Source organism: Megachile rotundata, chromosome 8, assembly GCF_050947335.1.
Source record: "Megachile rotundata isolate GNS110a chromosome 8, iyMegRotu1, whole genome shotgun sequence".
NCBI classification, from domain to species: Eukaryota; Metazoa; Arthropoda; class Insecta; order Hymenoptera; family Megachilidae; genus Megachile; species Megachile rotundata.
This window is the reverse complement of record NC_134990.1, coordinates 11,865,195-11,884,544: the sequence shown is the minus strand read 5'-3', so window position 1 is coordinate 11,884,544 and position 19,350 is coordinate 11,865,195. Positions and strand designations below refer to the sequence as shown.

The 19,350-nt window shown below is 36.0% G+C and overlaps 1 protein-coding gene across 4 annotated transcripts in view; it reads left to right on the top strand.

Moving 5' to 3' along the window:
• LOC100878712 (membralin) overlaps positions 1-19,350 on the top strand; it is a 90,492-nt gene that overhangs the window by 62,034 nt on the left and 9,108 nt on the right. For all 4 annotated transcript variants that reach the window (XM_003705439.3, XM_076534663.1, XM_076534661.1 and 1 more), the window contains exon 11: positions 11,334-11,433. In XM_003705439.3, coding sequence (XP_003705487.2) covers positions 11,334-11,433 — 100 coding nt within the window. The remainder of the gene's footprint in view (positions 1-11,333; positions 11,434-19,350) is intronic.

Below are 19,350 nucleotides of genomic sequence, written 5' to 3'. Positions count from 1 at the left end.
TTATATTTTGGGGGTTGGGAATTTGGGGTGAGAGAATTTTGGGACTTAGGAATTTGAGGAGTGGAGAATTTAGGGATTTGGGAATTTGAGTAGAGCAGAATTTGGGGGTGGGAAAATTTGGGGAGCGGAAAATTGAAGGATTTAGGAATTTGGCGAGTGCAGAATTTAGGGATTTGGGAGTTTGAGTAGAGCAGAATTTGGGGGTGGGAGAATTTGGAAGCGGAAAATTGAAGGATTTAGGAATTTGGGGAGTGCAGAATTTAGGGATTTGGGAATTTGAGTAGAGCAGAATTTGGGGGTGGGAGAATTTGGGAGCGGAAAATTGAAGGATTTAGGAATTTGGGGAGTGCAGAATTTAGGGATTTGGAAGTTTGAGTAGAGCAGAATTTGGGGGTGGGAGAATTTGGGAGCGGAAAATTGAAGGATTTAGGAATTTGGGGAGTGCAGAATTTAGGGATTTGGGAATTTGAGTAGAGCAGAATTTGGTGCTGGGAGAATTTGGGGAGCGGAAAATTGAGGGTTTAGGAATTTGGGGAGTGGAGAATTTAGGGATTTGGGATTTGGGATGGGAGAAATTGGGGAGTGGAGAATTTGCGGATTTAGGAACTTGAGGAGTGCAGAATTTTGGGATTTAATAATTTGGGAAATATATAAAATGCAAATTGAGTACCTTAAAAACGTGCAAACTTTCATCTTAAGAAACTCAGGAATTTCCAGGAATTTAAAACCTTAGAATCTCAAGATTTTTGCAACACAAAAAGAATTAAAAAATTTGTAAATTAACATTTAATTTTAGCATATCCAAAAAAGTACACAAAATGAAAATATAAATGAAGTAGTACATTCGATCTCCCCGCATGTGCATCCTAACTTCGTCCAATGAACGCGTGACTACAAACTTTCTCGACGTAGGCCAATAAAATATTAACAATATACCGGTCGGTTATATCGTGGTCCTTCTCGAAATCTGCTTTGCGACCGTCACGAGTTCCTGAATGCGTAAGGGAACGCTCGTGTCCCTGGCAATCGATGTGATCCTCTGGGACGGTTGATTACCATCTCCTACATTTTAGAGAAAGTTTTGAGTTCCGTGACTCGTGTATACGATGTTCCTTCGGGTCTTCCCGATGTCCATTTCTACCTGATTAATTTTAAACGCGGCTTAAACGTCCCGTAGTTAACGCTGCCTTTTACTGTCAAATCTTGATTAGAATTTGATGATCTGCCGCTGGATTTATTTTTCAAATTTGGTTCATATGTTAGGACAGTATAGGTAACTTTATTTGGAGCTTTGAGTATCAGGTAATAAGTCTGGTTGTTGAAAAAGTATGTACCAAGATTCATCAGGTTTCAGGTATCAAGTATCAGTTTCAGATATCAAGTTTCCGGTATCAAGTATAAGGTTTCAGCTATACAGTTTCAGGTATCAGGTTACAGGTATCAAATATCAAGTGTCAGGTTTCATGTATCAAGTATCATGTTTCAGATATCAAGTATCAAGTTTGAAGTGTCAGGTTTCATGTACCGAGTATCATGTTTCAGATATCAGGTTTCAGGCATCAACTATCTAGTTTCAGATATCAAGTTTCATGTATCATGTTTCAGATATCAGATTTCAGGTATTAGGTTTCAGGTATCAAGTATTAGGTTTCAGCTATTAAGTTTCAGGTATCAGGTTACAGGCATCAAGTATGAAGTGTCAGGTTTCATGTATCAAGTATCATGTTCCAGATATCAGGTTTCAGGTATCAACTATCAAGTTTGAAGTGTCAGGTTTCATGTACCGAGTATCATGTTTCAGATATCAGGTTTCAGGCATCAACTATCTAGTTTCAGATATCAAGTTTCATGTATCAAGTATCATGTTTCAGATATCAGATTTCAGGTATTAGGTTTCAGGTATCAAGTATTATGTTTCAGCTATTAAGTTTCAGGTATCAGGTTACAGATATCAAGTATCAAGTGTCAGGTTTCATGTATCAAGTATCATGTTTCAGATATCAGGTTTCAGGTAACAACTATCAAGTTTGAAGTGTCAGGTTTCATGTATCAAGTATCATGTTTCAGATATCAGGTTTGAGGCATCAACTATCAAGTTTCATGTATCAAGTATCGTGTTTCAGATATCAGGTTTCAGGTACCAACTATCAAGTTTCAAGTGTCATGTTTCATGTATCAAGCATCATGTTCCATGTATCAAGTATCAAGTTCCAAATATCAAGTTACATATATGAAGTAACCAGATCTGGTCGTCCAAAGTAAACTTCATTGAGATACAGTCCACTCGCCGCGAATCCTAATGATTCAGAATTTTTCGAGTCACCATACCGCACCGTAACTATTCAGCGACGCAGAGTACGTAATCCGGGATACACCCGCGGAATAATGAACAATTTTCGCTTTCTATTTGGTATTATTACAGCACAGGCCTTGTATATAACTGGCATAATACAGTGGGGCGCATTAGGGGTCGGATAAACCTGCCAGCCGTACAATAACTGTGACGCGAGCTTTGGAACACTCTACTATGTACTAACTCTACTCTTCTTCGTCCCTCTCTTTCGAACTTCTGGTCTGAGGTGGTCCACAGGTGGTATCGCATGATTAATGATCCTAGCTAGCGTCTTACTTGGCCGACACGAAAGAGATTCTTCTATCATGCTCGACGGATTTTCTGGCGACTTGAACAATTCTCTCGATGTGCTTTCCTTATTTCGTTGTAGTACTCTCGAGTTCGATATGTTCATTATTATTGCTGTATTTTTTACTAATTTACGTGAGTTACAAGTGGAATATTTGATATTTTGCTAGTCACTCCGAATTTGAGCACACGAAATTTCGAATCAGGTTGAATATGTCCCCATCTTATCCCAGTTATATAAAATACTCTGTATCTAAAAATCTCTGGAAGATCCGGTTCTCGAAATGGTGACGTGTCCTGTTCACGGGTAGCCTGAAGTGCTGAGAAAATATATCGGTCTGACCGTTGAAAGAGACAATGGCGGTGAAGAGGGAATCTCACATCCCTCGAAAATCTCCCTTTACGTAACTCGCCATAACCCTCAGAATATAAAAGAAATGATTAAACTATTAAAAATCCTACCCCAAGCGATTAGAATGAACGAAATAAGAATGTGATTAGTATAGAAGATAGAAGTCCAGAAGATAGACAGGATAACGTAGAACCGTGTACCAGCAAATAAGGTTACACACCCCCTGTGACCCAAGTGAAACTTGTCCCTTCCCTACCAAGGTTCACGAGGGTGCGACTAGCGGAAAATGAAATAATATCGACGTAAACACACGGGACTGAGCGCCAAAAACGTCCGTGGATAAATACGTAAGAGAGTTTACGGGTGTATAACAGTCGGGGAAGGAATAAAGAGAGATGAAACTGGAAAGCAAAGAGGGTGGGGATTGAAGACGGGATATGTCGTGGGATTCTACCACGTGGTAAAGCTCTTCGGATACCGCAGATTTTTCGACGTTCAGACGGTTGGCAAATCTGGATAATGTATATACAGAATCTTGCACTATCGCTTCTATCTTTGTTTCAATTTTAACGTTTACGTAACTTTATTTTGCTTTCGGTGCATTTCTTCTATTGAACTTAACTGATATATTGATAGCTACATATTCAGAACTGATGTCTGTGGTCAAAGCTATGAATATGAAGATTATTAAGATTATTAGATTATTAAGAACAAGGGTTTGATACTTTAGTTTCATTTTTTGATCTGGTCAGGGGTAAAAAATTCCCTTCCGCATCTAATGTTTACCTGATGTATACCTAGTGTATATTTAATGTATATAAGGTGTCGAGTAGTGTTACTTTCGCAGAGGGGTTATAGGTGACGTGATTCTGAACAACTTTTTCCTTTGCAAAAATTGGATTTGAAGCTTCGTTTCTGAATTATTAAGGAAAAACAGAAATCATTTAGCGAGAGTTGCGCGCGCAGCGACTGGGACCTATGCGTCTGCGCGCGCAGCAACTGGGACCTGTGCGTCTGCGCGCGCAGCAACTGGGACCTGTGCGTCTGCGCGCGCAACTCCCGCGCTCTGATTGGTCCATGTTTTTCCTTTATAATTCAAAAACGGAGCTTCGGATCCAATTTCTGCAAAGGAAAAAGTTGTTCAGAATCACGTCCCCGACAACCTTGTACCTTAGTTGTGTAATTACACTAATAATTACACTAATTGTGAGACTTCCTGTATGAAGTATATCTGATGTACATCTACTGTGTATCTAATGTGTACCTAGTGTATATCTAATACCTAGTGTATATCTAATACCTAGTTTATATCTACCTAGTATATATTGTAATGTATACCTATTGTATATGTAATAAACCTAATGTCTGTGTATATAATTAGAAGAATATATGGGACACGTGACTTTAAGTAGAAGTATAGGTATCAAGCAGGAGTTCGGTTTCATCCTACTTGTTGGGCAGGGACCTTCGAGTGGCCAAGAGTATAGGACTCCTCCTTTTTCTATCAACTTTTCTATCTTTCTCCTTCGTTCCAGAAGGGAAACGGGGATTGTTTGCACTTTCTATCCCTCCTGTTCTTCCTTCCTCGAACCACTCTTTCTCTGTTCGTTGGCCCGTCTACGCCCCACGGGATCCTGCCACCCCGTCGGCCGAACCTCAGATTGCTTTTATACCGTGGATTGATTGACAATATACTTACGTTAGTCGAGTGGACCGTACAGTTATGGAGACGGTCACATCCCCCTATTGCCCTCTCCTCTATCTTCTTCTTCTTCTCCTCTTTGCCTTCACCTAATGTGATCCTCTTTCCTGTATCGGGCCACCGCTGCGGGATATCTTTTTCCTTTCTCTGTTATTCTCTTTTTTACTTCGCTCCTGCTAAGTGGACCATTTTCTGGTAATACACCGGGCATAAAAAGCTTCTGCGATCAGGTCCTCTTTGTTTAAACGTATTCGAGTTACAACCTAATTGCACCTTCGGTCACTTCTTTTCGTGGTTCTCAATTTTTCAGTTTTATTTTATTCTGATTCATTCTTGTATTATTTTTAAAATTTGGAGAGGCAGTAATATAATGCAGAGGTCAAATTGGGATAATGTGGATCTTACTTAACAGTCAGGAATTTAAACAGCGAATAGACAGTGGATAAATGCGCGTTAGCATAAGGGGATAATTCGATTTTAAGCATCGAGCAAAAGGAAGCGAAAGAGAAAGGAGTAGAGTGCAGATGGGAAAGAATGCACGTTCAAAATCCCGAGTTACGTATTCCGGGGACATAGCCTCTAAAGTGTCTCACACTCAGGGAACCGCAACCATCCGTCGACGATTCATACGTCTTTCCCTGAGAATGGAAAAAGGTAAAGAGGGAACTCTCCAAACGCATTCTGAATTCAATGAATAGCGTTGCCCCTCTCTCGAATCACAACGAAGGATACTTTCGGACTTTGACCAAGATTTTTACAAGTCTCCGACCCCTCGGACATTTTTCACGCGGATAAGCTTTATCAATTGGTCCCGTGATCCGAGCACGCGTTCGATCAGAATAAAATATCCTGTAATCGTGCGACTGTTCGCGGAATACGACGAATCGGTAACGAAGATTCCGGATAAAATTTGCAGTTTGTTCATCGTTCCGCTGTGGAGATTTACGAGGCAATATAGGGCTCTGTGGACAGACCAGATTACAGCAAATGGATTCACGGGGGTATACTTTGTCTTTCATTCACTTTCTCCGAGGATACAATTCATGATAGACCTACGTACTGACAATGGATTTACGATAGACTGGCTGCTGTGTATGAGAGCTATCTTAACAAAATATGTTCGAACATTATGTGTGAAAATACATGTTACATGAATTAAATGAAAATCATATGTGAAATTCATGTTACATGAATTAAATGAAAATCATACGTGAAGTTATATATCACGAAAATGATATGAGAATCACATGTGTGGTATGATTCTACGTGTCACAAAAATTATACGAAGATCATATGTGAAAACATATGTTACAAATTATATGAAAATCATATGTGAAGTCATATATCATCAAAATTATATGATATTCATATGTGTTGTGTGATTCTACATGTTACAAAAATTATATGACGATTATATGTGTAAACACATGTCACAAATTATATGAAAATCATGTGTGAAGTCATATATCATCAAAATTATATGAAAATCACATGTGTTGTATGATTCTACATGTCACAGTGAACATCTAAGAATTATACTACTCGCAAAATTGATCTCATTCTTGAACTTGAAATTGGAGCATCAATTTCATTACAATATCGTGTATTATTTTGTTAAAATTTTAATAATAATAAAACAAATTTAAATAAAAATCAAAGTGCAATAATTTCATAAATAAAATTTTTACAATCCTTAAAGAACAACAAAGAATTTTATGATTTTAAATAAAATCACGAGTTTCTTTTCACGAAAAGTTATAAAAGGTGCATCGTACAGGAGTACATCGGCCCTATCTATCTTCTGTCTGATCAATGCTCGTCTCGATCTACTGCATGTTCACTTAACTCGTGTACTACACCCAAAACGGAACGGACCAGACGCTTAAACTGCATTTTACGACTGACAGCATCGTAAAACCTAATGCAAAATGCTTTTGCGCCGTAGGTGGATGTGTATAAAATCGAAACACGTAAGATTTCGGGTGTGTTACGTTTGGATGGGATGTTTTATAGGGGAAGGATATTTGTGACGATTTTGACATGTATCAATTCTATCAATGAATATTCGTATTTTCATCTCCAGCCGAATTTTAGCTAAACCGATATAAAATCAGAAACTGTTTTCCCTCGGTAATGTCACAAAAATTGTTAGCCCACTCCAAGCTTTTGTGAAACGTAAAAATTCTTCAAAGAGTCACTCTCGAATCATCAAGTACGCAGCAAAATAAAAGTACGTATCAAGTTCCAAGTATCAGGTTTCAGGTATCAAGTATCAAGTTTCAAATATCAAGTTTCAAGTATCGAGTTACAAGTCTGGTCGTTGAAAGTACGTATCAAGTTACAAGTATCAGGTTTCAGGTATCAAGCGTCAGGTTTCAAATATCAAGTTCCAAGTATCAGGTTTCAGGTATCAAGTGTCGGGTTTCAAATATCACGTTTCAAGTTCCAAGTATCAGGTTTCAGGTATCAAGTGTTAGATTCCTTCAGATTCACGTCAGCTACCCCCCATTTCAGGGACCTACAATTGTGACACTCTGTGGATAGAATACAAAATATTTATATTAAAAATGAAAGTTAATAGATAAAATATATTTACAGTAAATCATACCAATACATATTTTATTAATTTCAATTTGAAAATAAAAATAAGATTAAAAATGAAGTAAAGAATGATTGTTTTAAAAATGATTAGTTCAATATGACTTGATATACGAAATGGCAGGTGTTACCTTTTTATTTTTACATATTCCGTCCATACGGTTTGCCCTCGTAGCGCGTTGTATGACATTAATTATAACTATTCAAAATGAATACATTTAATATTCATATAGATACGTTAAAACCTAATTATACAACAGCTCCACCGTAACGCGGTTGCCATACATAATATGAAATTTAGTTACTTCTGAATTAAATTCATTATAAAGTTTTTATTATTCATCGCCCCAGGTATAATCACGATTCAACGTAATAATCGTGCACCCTTCTGCTGCACGGTTATTATCTGTCAAGAATAAATTACCGATGTAATATGGAATAAAATTTATACTGAAATTTCATTTGCTTTCGATTTTGGAGATGTGTTTACTTCAAATTGATGTTGATTTGGAATTTCGATTTTTATGATTTTTATTTTAGAAATTTTTAAATATTAAAATTTTTTAATTTTTTAAATTCGCAAAGTCTCAAATTATCAAATTCCTAAATTTTTAAATTCTCAAATTTCTAAATTTCTAATTTTCCAAATTTACACATTTTTAAATTACTAAAGCCCCAGATTCTCAAATTTCCAAATTTCTCACTTTCCAAATTGCTATATTCCCAAATTCTCAAGCTTCCAAATTCCTAAACCCCAAATTCTCAAATTTCCAAATTTCTACACCCCCAAATTCCTAAATTCCCAAATTCTAAAATTTCCAAATCTCTAAACCCCAAATTCTAAAATTTCCAAATTCCTTCACCCCCCAATCTCCCAATCTCTAAATCCCCAAATCCTCAAATTCAGTGACTGCTTCTCCATCGTAACCTTGAACTAACGAACGTTCCAAGACGCGCTTAAAAAAAAGAATTAGTCATTTCGCCCATCGAGGGGTCGCACACTACCCATTTTTTGTCATTTCTCACACTAGCAAGCACGTTTTTCCTCGCTTAAGGTGTCGCAGTCGAACTCCACCCTGATCCGCAAATATTGGCGACCCCGTAACAGCTACTCGTAAAAATCACTTGATTACGACCCCTCCCTTATCATCTCGAGGGTCTCCATAAGATGAGGCTGAAAGTAAAAAAAGTCATCTCACTTTTCTTTTATGTTCATCGAGCAGAATTTGGCGTTAAACAAACTTTCTCACGATCTCTCCAAGATGGTCGCCGCAAATTATGACCTTATTGAATTTTCTAATTTAGAAATTTATCATACCACTAGTACTTTTCTATTCTACATCTCAACTAAACTTGCAACCGATATTCCACGAGTTGGCGCGCTAAGAAGAGCTCTATTGGTCAGAATAGAAAAACTCACACGTATTTTCGGAACAATTCGCAGTCAAGCACAATTAGGCGAAAAACAATGACAGTCGACAAACTCTCGAGTGAGATAGCGCGAATTGCCTGAAGCAGTTGTTGTCATTATTATTCTTATGCGCCGATATGTGACGGAAGTGTTCACGGTGGATAGAGCTTCTTTTACTTTGGGTCACGCGCCAACTCGTGGGACGTACGTACGTAAATTATTGCAGCCAAATTGAAAATTCACGCGGGACAAAAATATGAGAAAAATTTACAATATTTGAACTGCGGTGCGTCACGAGTGCGTCATGGCTGACGCGCCAACTCGTGGGACGTCTGTAAATTATTGGGTTCAAATTGAAAATTTATGCGTGACAAGAATATGAGAAAAATTTATAATACTTGAACTGCGAGTGCGTCACAAGTGCGTCATGAGTGCGTCACGAGTGCATCACATTTTCAAATTTCCAGAACCCCAAATTCTCAAGTCCCTAGTTCTTAATTGTTTCGATTCTCAAATTTCTAAATTTCTAAATTTCTACATTTCCAAATTTTCAAAACCCCAAATACTCAAGTCCCCAATTTTCAATTTTCCGAATTTTCAAATTTCGAAATCTTTACATTTCCAAATTTCCAAGCCCCCAAATACTCAAATCCCCAAACCCCAAATTTCTCTAATTCTCAAATTTCTAAATTTCTACATTTTTGAATTTCCAAAACCCCAAATTCCCAAATCCCCAATTCCCAATTTCCCCAATTCTCAAATTTCTAAATTTCCCTATCTCCAAACCTCCATCACCCTAAATTCTCAAATCCCCAATTCCGAATTTCCCAAAATCTCAAATTCCCAAACTTCTACGTTCAAAAATTTCTAAACCCCCCAACATCCCAATTTTCAGATTCCCAAATCCCAAATTTACATTTGAACCGCGAGTGCGTCATAGCAGACGCGCCAACTCGCGGGACATCCGTACGTAAATTATTCCACCCAAATTGAAAATTCTCGCGTACCAAAAATGTGAGAAAAATTGACGATACTTGAACTGCAAGTGCGTCACGAGTGCGTCACGAGTACACCTAAATGGAAAATTCACTCGTGCCAAAAATATGAGAAAAATGTACAATACTTGAACTGCGAGTGCGTCACAAGTGTGTCATGAGTGCGTCACGCGTGCGTCATGCATATGTGACGCTATATTCAATACGCAGGGTCTACTGCTTCGTCGAAATTCGATAAGGAAGGAACATTGATCGAATTGTTCTTAGATTGTCCAAGAATGTTGTGTCATTGTTTTTGATAGAAACAGAATGGAAAAAATAGTAGGAAATTGCTCTTAACAGTTCCGAACAACAATTACCGAGGAAAATCTTGGAGACTTTGTTCGTTTGAACGAGACAGCACGAAGTACCGTAACAAGTAATTAAGTTAGAAGGAGATTAAGAGATAAAATGTTTCTGTGTTTTATTCACCATCAAATACAGCTGGATTAATTCTTGTCCAGATGAGAAAAGGCTTTATGATTTTTCGAGGTTGTGCAATCGAAATGTACGATTGAAATTTGTTTCGAGTTGTTTAGGTTGTTTGGAGTGAATATGGGGACGAATTGGGTGCAGTTCTCAAATTTGGTAATTTTTAGGGAGACTTTTGGAATTTGGATATCTTGGGAGATTTGGGGATCTAGGGAATTTTAGAAATTGAAGATTTTTAAACTTGAAAATTCTCAAATTTAAAAATTCTTAAATTATAAAATTGTCAAACTTGAAATTTCATAATCTTGAAAATTCTTAAATTATAAAATTGTCAAACTTGAAATTTCATAGACTTGAAAATTGTTAAACTTAAAAATTCTTAAACTTGAAAATTCTCAAACTTGAAATTTCATAAACTTGAAAATCCTTAGACTGAAAATTTCATAAACTTGAAAATTCTCAAACTTGAAATTTCATAAACTTGAAAATCCTCAAACTTGAAATTTCTTAAACTTGAAAATCCTCAAACTTGAAATTTCATAAACTTGAAAATTCTCAAACTTGAAATGTCATAAACTTGAAAATCCTCAAACTTGAAATTTCATAAACTTGAAAATTCTCAAACTTGAAATGTCATAAACTTGAAAATCCTCAAACTTGAAATTTCATAAACTTGAAAATCCTCAAACTTTGAAATTCATAAACTTGAAAATTCTCAAACTCGAAATTCCATAAACTTGAAAATTCTCAAACTCGAAACGTCATAAACTTAAAAATTCATAAATCCGATAATTCACAAACCTAAAATTCTAAACTTCAATAACCCACAAATTCTGAAATTTTAATAACAAAAATATTTAAAAATTTCCCTACACATAAATAAAAGCCCACCTCGAAAGTTCAGGTGCAAACTTTTTCGACGCATTGTACGTAATTTCCCAGTTACACTAATGACGTTCCGTTCCATGTAACGCGTCAGCCTTGATATTTCAATAGGCAGGAATCCGATACAATGTGATCGATAAAGCGTCCATGTTGTTGCACGGTTGGCAATATACCGTAAATATCGAGGAGTTGCGTAATCTGTTAAGTAACTTTAATGCTATTCTCGACTACAAAAAAAACTACGCTTCTATTATTCGGGAATATTATTTTTGTTTCAGGTTCTTCTATCTCTACCACTTCTCTTTCTACGCTTATCATTATCGATTTAATGGACAGTACAGCAGTTTGGCACTTCTCACTTCTTGGCTTTTTACTGAGGTAAGCTTTATTATTAATTTTATCTTTTGTTAGTATATTCACAAAAATTTTTTGTTATTCATTTGTCTAAAAATTATGTTAATGTATTGACAAAAATTTTTTATCATTTATTTATCTAAAAATTAAATTTACTATTTGTAAATACACAGTATATTTAGTTCACAGTTTAATTTAATTTTAACTCCACAATAAGATTTGAATTTATTTCAAATTTTTTAGTAATTTTGTTGAAATATATTTTTATTTATTTATCTAAAAATTAAATTTATTATTTGTAAATACACAGTATATTTATTTCACAGTTTAATTTAATTTTAACTCTACACTAAGATTTGAATTTATTTCAAATTTTTTAGTAATTTTGTTGAAATATATTTTTATTTATTTATCCAAAAATTAAATTTACTATTTGTAAATACACAGTATATTTATTTCACAGTTGAATTTAATTTTAACACAGTAACAAGATTCAAATTTATTTCAAATTTTTTTTAGTAATTTTTCTAAAAATATATTTTTTGATCGAACACAGAAAACAGCGGTGAACATAAGCGAATTTAGGATAATTTCTCTTGTAGAATCTTACCTACAGTAATGACATACTAAAACAAACGAAATTTAAACGAGCTAAAGACAAAAAGTTCTCCCTTTATATTCAAGCACTTTTTAGAATACACTTTTTCCCTCTCTAAATGCTTGCTCTAAAATTCTCTGGATATTCACCGTAGTCTGAAACTTTGTTATCATCGTTCTTTCAAAAATTTCACTCTTAGCGCGCGCTACCTATTCTCGGAGACAAAGTGTTTCTGTAATAATTTTCACCTCGTGGAAAATATTATTTTTTAACGCGATGAAAAATACGTCGGACGGGAATGGTCGTTGGGACAGCGTGTGCAAAATTTGTCAATAATTGCAATTTTAGTACTTTCTCGTTTAGATAACTATGTTAGACAAAATTCATTTTAACATCATTTTTTTATCATTTATTTTATGTTCAGTTAGTTTAATTTTTTTTTACCTTATTATTATAATGTTTCATTTGTTATTTTTGCATTATTTTTATTTATTATGTACTGTATTTTCATTTATTTTTATTTTGATAAGATTTTATATGACACGTATAAGACTTAACATATGACATATGGCACATGAAATGTGGTACATGATTCATCATACGTAGTATGTGATATGAGGAGTATGATATATGATACTTGATGTATGATATATGAAATGTGATAGATGATATGTGACATATGATATGTGATACATGATATGTGATATACGATATGTGACATATGATATATGGAATATGATATCTGACATATGATATGTGACATATGATATGAGACATTTGATATGTGACATATGATATGAGACATTTGATATGTGACATATGATATCTGACATATGATACGTGATACATGATATGTGACATATGATACGTGATACATAATATGTGACATATGATATCTGACATATGATACGTGATACATGATATGTGACATATCATACGTGATACATAATATGTGACATATGATATCTGACATATGATATGTGATACATTATATGATATCTAACATATGATACGTGATACATGATATGTGACATATGATACGTGATACATGATATGTGACATATGATACCTGACATATGACATGTAATACACGATATAACCTAACCTAACCTAACCGTTATAATTAAAAATATCTAGCAAATATTTTTCTAGTGCAATTGTCTGCCGTCACTTCATAATTTCCCTACAATTTAACATGTTTTGCATTGAATTTTAAAAAGGTTTCATAAAGCAATGTTTCCTGTAAAACCATCATAGAACATTGTTTAAGAAAAATTGTCAAATAAAATGTAAGAATAAAGAAAGAGAAATGCGACGATTTTGTCATCAAACATCCAGCAGTAAACTATTTCGATGAAGTGCCCGTAGAAATAATTGCTGGAGTAAGCTCTCCCATGGGAAGAAGAAAGTTCCAGCAAAGAAGGTGGTTTCGTTAAAAATGGACATTAATCAGGAATACTTTGCGACCCACTTCAGAATACTTGAGCGGTGAATAAATATGTTCGCGGGCAAAGTTAACGGCTGGTAGAGCTGGCCAGTTATCAAAGAACCCTACTCAAACAACGGCCAATACGTTTGGAAATTATGTCACAGAGTACTTTTCCTCTTTCTCGTTCCGTACGGCCGATCGATCATCTCTGACATCGATCGCGAGAAATTTCTCAAGAGGGCTGCAAATGTGTTTGCCTTTCAAATTGCTTAGCTCCGCGTGTTCGTCGCACGTGGAAATATGTTTTCTCGTGTGGCGAGTTCGTTCGAGGGTGATCGAATTAAATCGATGCCGACCGGCTATATTGCCGGAAAGTTCATTTACCTCGCCGATAAAATGTTCCCGATATTCCCTCTTTTTTTCAGAGGATATTGTACTTGATTGTAAACGAAATTTCGGCTTTTAGAAATTTGGGAATTCATTGGGCTTTTAAATTTTTAGCAGGTTTGGATTCAGTGGTTTTTACAGTTCGAGACGTGTGATAAGATTTCATGTGACACGTATAAGACTGTATAATGTGATACTTAACATATGACGTATGGCACATGAAATGTGCTACATGATTCATCATATAGTATATGATATGTGGAGCATGATGTATGATACTTGATGTATGATATATGAAATGTGATACATGATATGTGACATATGATATGTGGAATATGATATCTGACATATGATACGTGATACATGATATGTGACATATGATATGTGATACATGATATATGACATATGATATCTGACATATGATACGTGATACATGATATGTGACATATGATATGTGATACATGATATGTAACATATGATATCTGACATATGATACGTGATACATGATATGTGACATATGATATGTGATACATGATATGTAACATATGATATCTGACATATGATACATGATACATGATATGTGACATATGATATCTGACATATGATACGTAATACATGATATGTGACATATGATACGTGATACATAATATGTGACGTATGATATGTGATACATGATATCTGACATATGATACGTGATATATGATATGTGACATATGATATGTGATACATGATGTGTGACGTATGAAAAGTGATACATGCTATGTGACATACGATATGTGACATGTAATATATGATACATAGTACATGATGATGCCATACAATATGTTATATTAGCCACATCAAAATATGTGAAGTATTTCATCTAACATGTACCTATACAGCTTCCTAATTTCATCAGTGAAGTATTGAATCCTGAAAGCCACAAAATTAACTTATCCTCAGCTTCGGTTCCTCCTCTATCGTACCTAAGTCACTCGAATATTAAAAAAAAAAATAATGAAAGCGTTTCGATGACCGAATAAGTTCGCTGACATAAAAATCGCGTCGATCTCTCGCAGGGCCGACAGTCCAGCTTATAGAGAAAAAAAGAAACAGCGAAATGAAAACGTTCGAGCCGATAGTTTAACCGAGACGAAGTGGAAGACAGAGAAAAAGGAAGGAATTGCATGGAAGAGAAACGACGAGAAGACTGAAGAGAGGAATGATACGGCTGAATATGGAAAATAGGTATCTGGAGACCGGGCACCTGTCGTCGACATGAAGGAAATGGTATCCACGGTGATTCGTTCTAGGTATAACGAAACGAATCTGCGTCGTTTCAGAAAAAGAACACGACGCTGAAGGTGGATCGGAGAATGACGGCGGAACAGGGGATGATAGCAGTTTCGCGTTCGAGAGAAAAAGGAAATCCGAGTTTAAACGACGGGCTAAACTGGAACAGGTTACCGAGGAAATCGGATTTTCGTTTGCTCGATAATTAACGGTCATGACATCGATATCGACCGGCATATAATCAACGCCGCAGGGCTAATCGCCTCAACACTTATCTATACCGAATATCAATGACAGAGAGATTCAACATACTCTGTGTCCGCTCTAAACTTTGACCTTCGTCGTACTAACGTTTCTGATGATTTGTAAGGAATCAAAGATGTTTAGAAACAATTCATTCGATGTGACGAGGGTTTTGATAGGTTTCGAGATTCTGGATCTGGTCATATACTAGCTAGGAAGATTTCAGATCTTATCAAAGGTTCTCAAGAGGATAGTAGGCAAGTACTAGATCTGGACATCCAATTTCAAGTGGGTTGTGGATCCACCTAGACTCTAGGTAGACCTAGACCTGATCTGGAGGTTCTATCAAGTGGGTTCTGGAGAGATTCTTGATCTAATCAGAGTATATTAATTTCACCAGACTAGAGAGATCCTAGATGTTATGAGATCCACCTGGACCTGACCCAGGCTAGACCTACACCTGATCTGAAGGTCCTATCAAGTGGAGTCTGGACAGATTCTTGATCTCATCAGAGTATATCCATCTCACCAGACTAGGGAGATCCTAGATCCTATCAGATCCACCTAGACTTGACCCAGGCTAGACCTACACCTGATCAGAGGGTCCTATCAAGTGGGTTCTGGAGAGATTCTTGATCTCATCAGACTATATCCATCTCACCAGACTAGGGAGATCCTAGATCCTATCAGATCCACCTAGACTTGACCCAGACTAGACCTAGACCTGATCAGAAGGTCCTATCAAGTGGAGTCTGGACAGATTCTTGATCTAATCAGAGTATATTAATTTCACCAGATTAGGGAGATCCTAGATCCTATCAGATCCACCTAGACTTAACCCAGGGTAGACCTACACCCGATCAGAACCTCCTATCAGAGTATTCTACCGATTTCTTCAGGGTTCTAAGATGAATTGAACCTTAACAAAAGTTGACTACTTAAGAAACTATTAATTCAGTTAATTTTTGTAAAAATTTATGTTAGTATAAATTTTAAGGGACACAGTGTATAACGAAACGGTGGAGGCAGAAAGAGAGAGTGGCAACGATCAGGTTTATTCAGCGGTGTCTTGTTGCCTCGCGGGATTTCAAATTTTCCTGCGGCTCGCTCTATTCGTAAACTCGTTCCAGAGAAATAATTTTCGATCGCAGCTTGACCCTGCCTGGTTGCTCTTGTTAACGAGCGTCCCCTAACTATCGGTAGATGTTAATCGTGACCGGGACAGGACTAAGTAACTTAATTTTCCTGACCGAGGAATATTGTCGAAATTCCTGATACCACCGCATTTTCTGCGTCATTGAATCTACGAGTTGAAATGGACATTCGTATCAACACTCTACTATTTTTTCTTTTTAGCGATACTATATTAATCAAATCTTTAGACATTCTGATGAAGTGTTCGTTTGAATAATTTTCCTGCTGTATGAGTAAAATGTTTAATCTTGAAAACAATATGGTTTTTTGTTCTTGCAAAATAATTATGTTAAATATATTTATTTAATATGTGCATACATTAAGTACGTATTGTATATACATTAAGTTAAATATATTTTATGTATACTTAATATAAATATATTAAATACGTTTATGTTATTTATGTATAATTATTATTCGTTGACAATAACGATATCAGTCATTCAGTAAATTAAAAATACTTGTCTGAAAACACTTGTATGATGTAAAGTGAAACAATTAAAGCGCGTTAAATATGAAGTTGTTAAAAACAGAAGAATCAAAGCCGAATCGCAGTTTGTCTTGAAAGAGACATAAATAAAAAACAATATTGCCACGCTTTTAACACGCAATGGTGTCATAAAGTGGGCACACACCTTTTATGCGCCTGCAACGGTCCAATCTGTTATTCGTTCGTATCTTTTGTCGACTAATTATCCGTTCCATTACACTTTAATGGTATTTCATTTTTCCACGCAAAATATATATATACATATACGTATATACAGTACATATCGAACGTAGTTATTAACGCAACAGCTAGGTATTGTAACGCCATTATAATATTAACTGGTAATACGGCCATCGCGATGATCTAATTACGATTCATTGGATTATCAAAGTACGCTATCGAATCAGATTTACCTGCCGTATAATTGGTGGCGTGAAAAATTCATTTCTCTGCACCGAAATTTTCACGACTGCTCTATATTTTATTAGGAAAACAAGTTTGTAACAAAACTTGCGTCTTCAAATTTAATTTTGTGAGAGTGCGTGACGCGCTCAAGTATTGTAAATTTTTCTTGGATTTTTGGTACACGAGAATTTTCAATTTGGGTGTAATTATTTAGGGATGTCCCACGAGTTGGCGACTCAGCTATGATGCACTCGTGACGCACTCATGACACACTTGCGACGCACTCGCAGTTCAAGCATTGTACATTTTTCTCATATTTTTGGCACGCGTGAATTTTCCATTTAGGTGTACTCGTAACGCACTCGTGACGCACTTGCAGTTCAAGTATCGTCAATTTTTCTCACATTTTTGGTACGCGAGAATTTTCAATTCGGGTGGAATAATTTGCGTACGGATATCCCGCGAGTTGGCGCGTCAGCTATGACGCACTCGTGACGCACTCGCGGTTCAAATGTAAATTTGGGATTTGGGAATCTGAAAATTGGGATGTTGGGGGGTTTAGAAATTTTGGAATGTAGAAGTTTGGGAATTTGAGATTTTGGGAAATTCGGAATTGGGGATTTGAGAATTTAGGGTGATGGAGGTTTGGAGATAGGGAAATTTAGAAATTTGAGAATTGGGGATTTGGGAATTTGGGGTGATGGAAATTTGGAAATGTAATAATTTAGAATTTTGAGAATTAGAGAAATTTGGGGTTTGGGGATTTGAGTATTTGGGGGCTTGGAAATTTGGAAATGTAGAAATTTAGAATTTTGAGAATTAGAGAAATTTGGGGTTTGGGGATTTGTGTATTTGGGGGCTTGGAAATTTGGAAATGTAGCAATTTAGAATTTTGAGAATTAGAGAAATTTGGGGTTTGGGGATTTGAGTATTTGGGGGCTTGGAAATTTGGAAATGTAGAGATTTAGAAATTTGAAAATTCGGAAAATTTAAAATTGGGGATTTGAGAGTTTGGGGTTTTGAAAATTTGGAAATGTAGAAATTTAGAAATTTGAGAATTGAAAAAATTAAGAACTAGGGACTTGAGAATATGGGGTTCTGGAAATTTGAAAATGTGATGCACTCGTGACGCACTTGTGACGCACTCGCAGTTCAAGTATTGTAAATTTCTCTCATATTCTTGTCACGCATAAATTTTCAATTTGAACGTAATAATTTACAGACGTCGAAGTTTGGGAATTTGAGATTTTGAGAGATTGGGAATCGGGTACTTGAGAAGTTGGGGCTCTGGAGATTTGGAAATGTAAAAATTTAGAAATTCTCACCGAACAAATCATCGAGCTAACATGTTACTCCACTGAAAATTCCACGGTCCGTTAGAAGTGAGTATTTATGCGTGCTCGTCGGAATACAAAGTTACCATTGAATTATTCCCATCGATTGAACTGTCAAATACATTGTCCCGGCCACGTTTATATAACTTAAGTTTGAGCGATGTCAGGTCTGGACTGCGAAGCGATGGCTTTTCTTTCTTTATTGTTACTGTCAGTAACAGGACTTTCATTCTTCTGTCAGCTTCGTTTTGCCTCATTCAACTCGAAATATTCAGCTTTGAACGATTAATTATGATTTTTACTTCTTCAGTGATCCACCTACCTTTCTCGTTCTTAATTATCTGCTTCATCTATCAGCTGGATAGTTCAATTTAGAATCGAATCGATTCTACTGCTGTCGAATAAACTGTCTTAGAGGTTAGATTAGGTTGGAGATACATTGTGATCTAGGGCCAAATTTCAATGTTAATTTAGAAATTTGGAGGTGTGGAGATTTGGAGATCTGGAAATGTTGAAAAGTTGTGGAATGTGGAAAAGGATGTAGGAATATAGATATCTAGGAATATGAAGATCTAGGGGTCAGGAGATG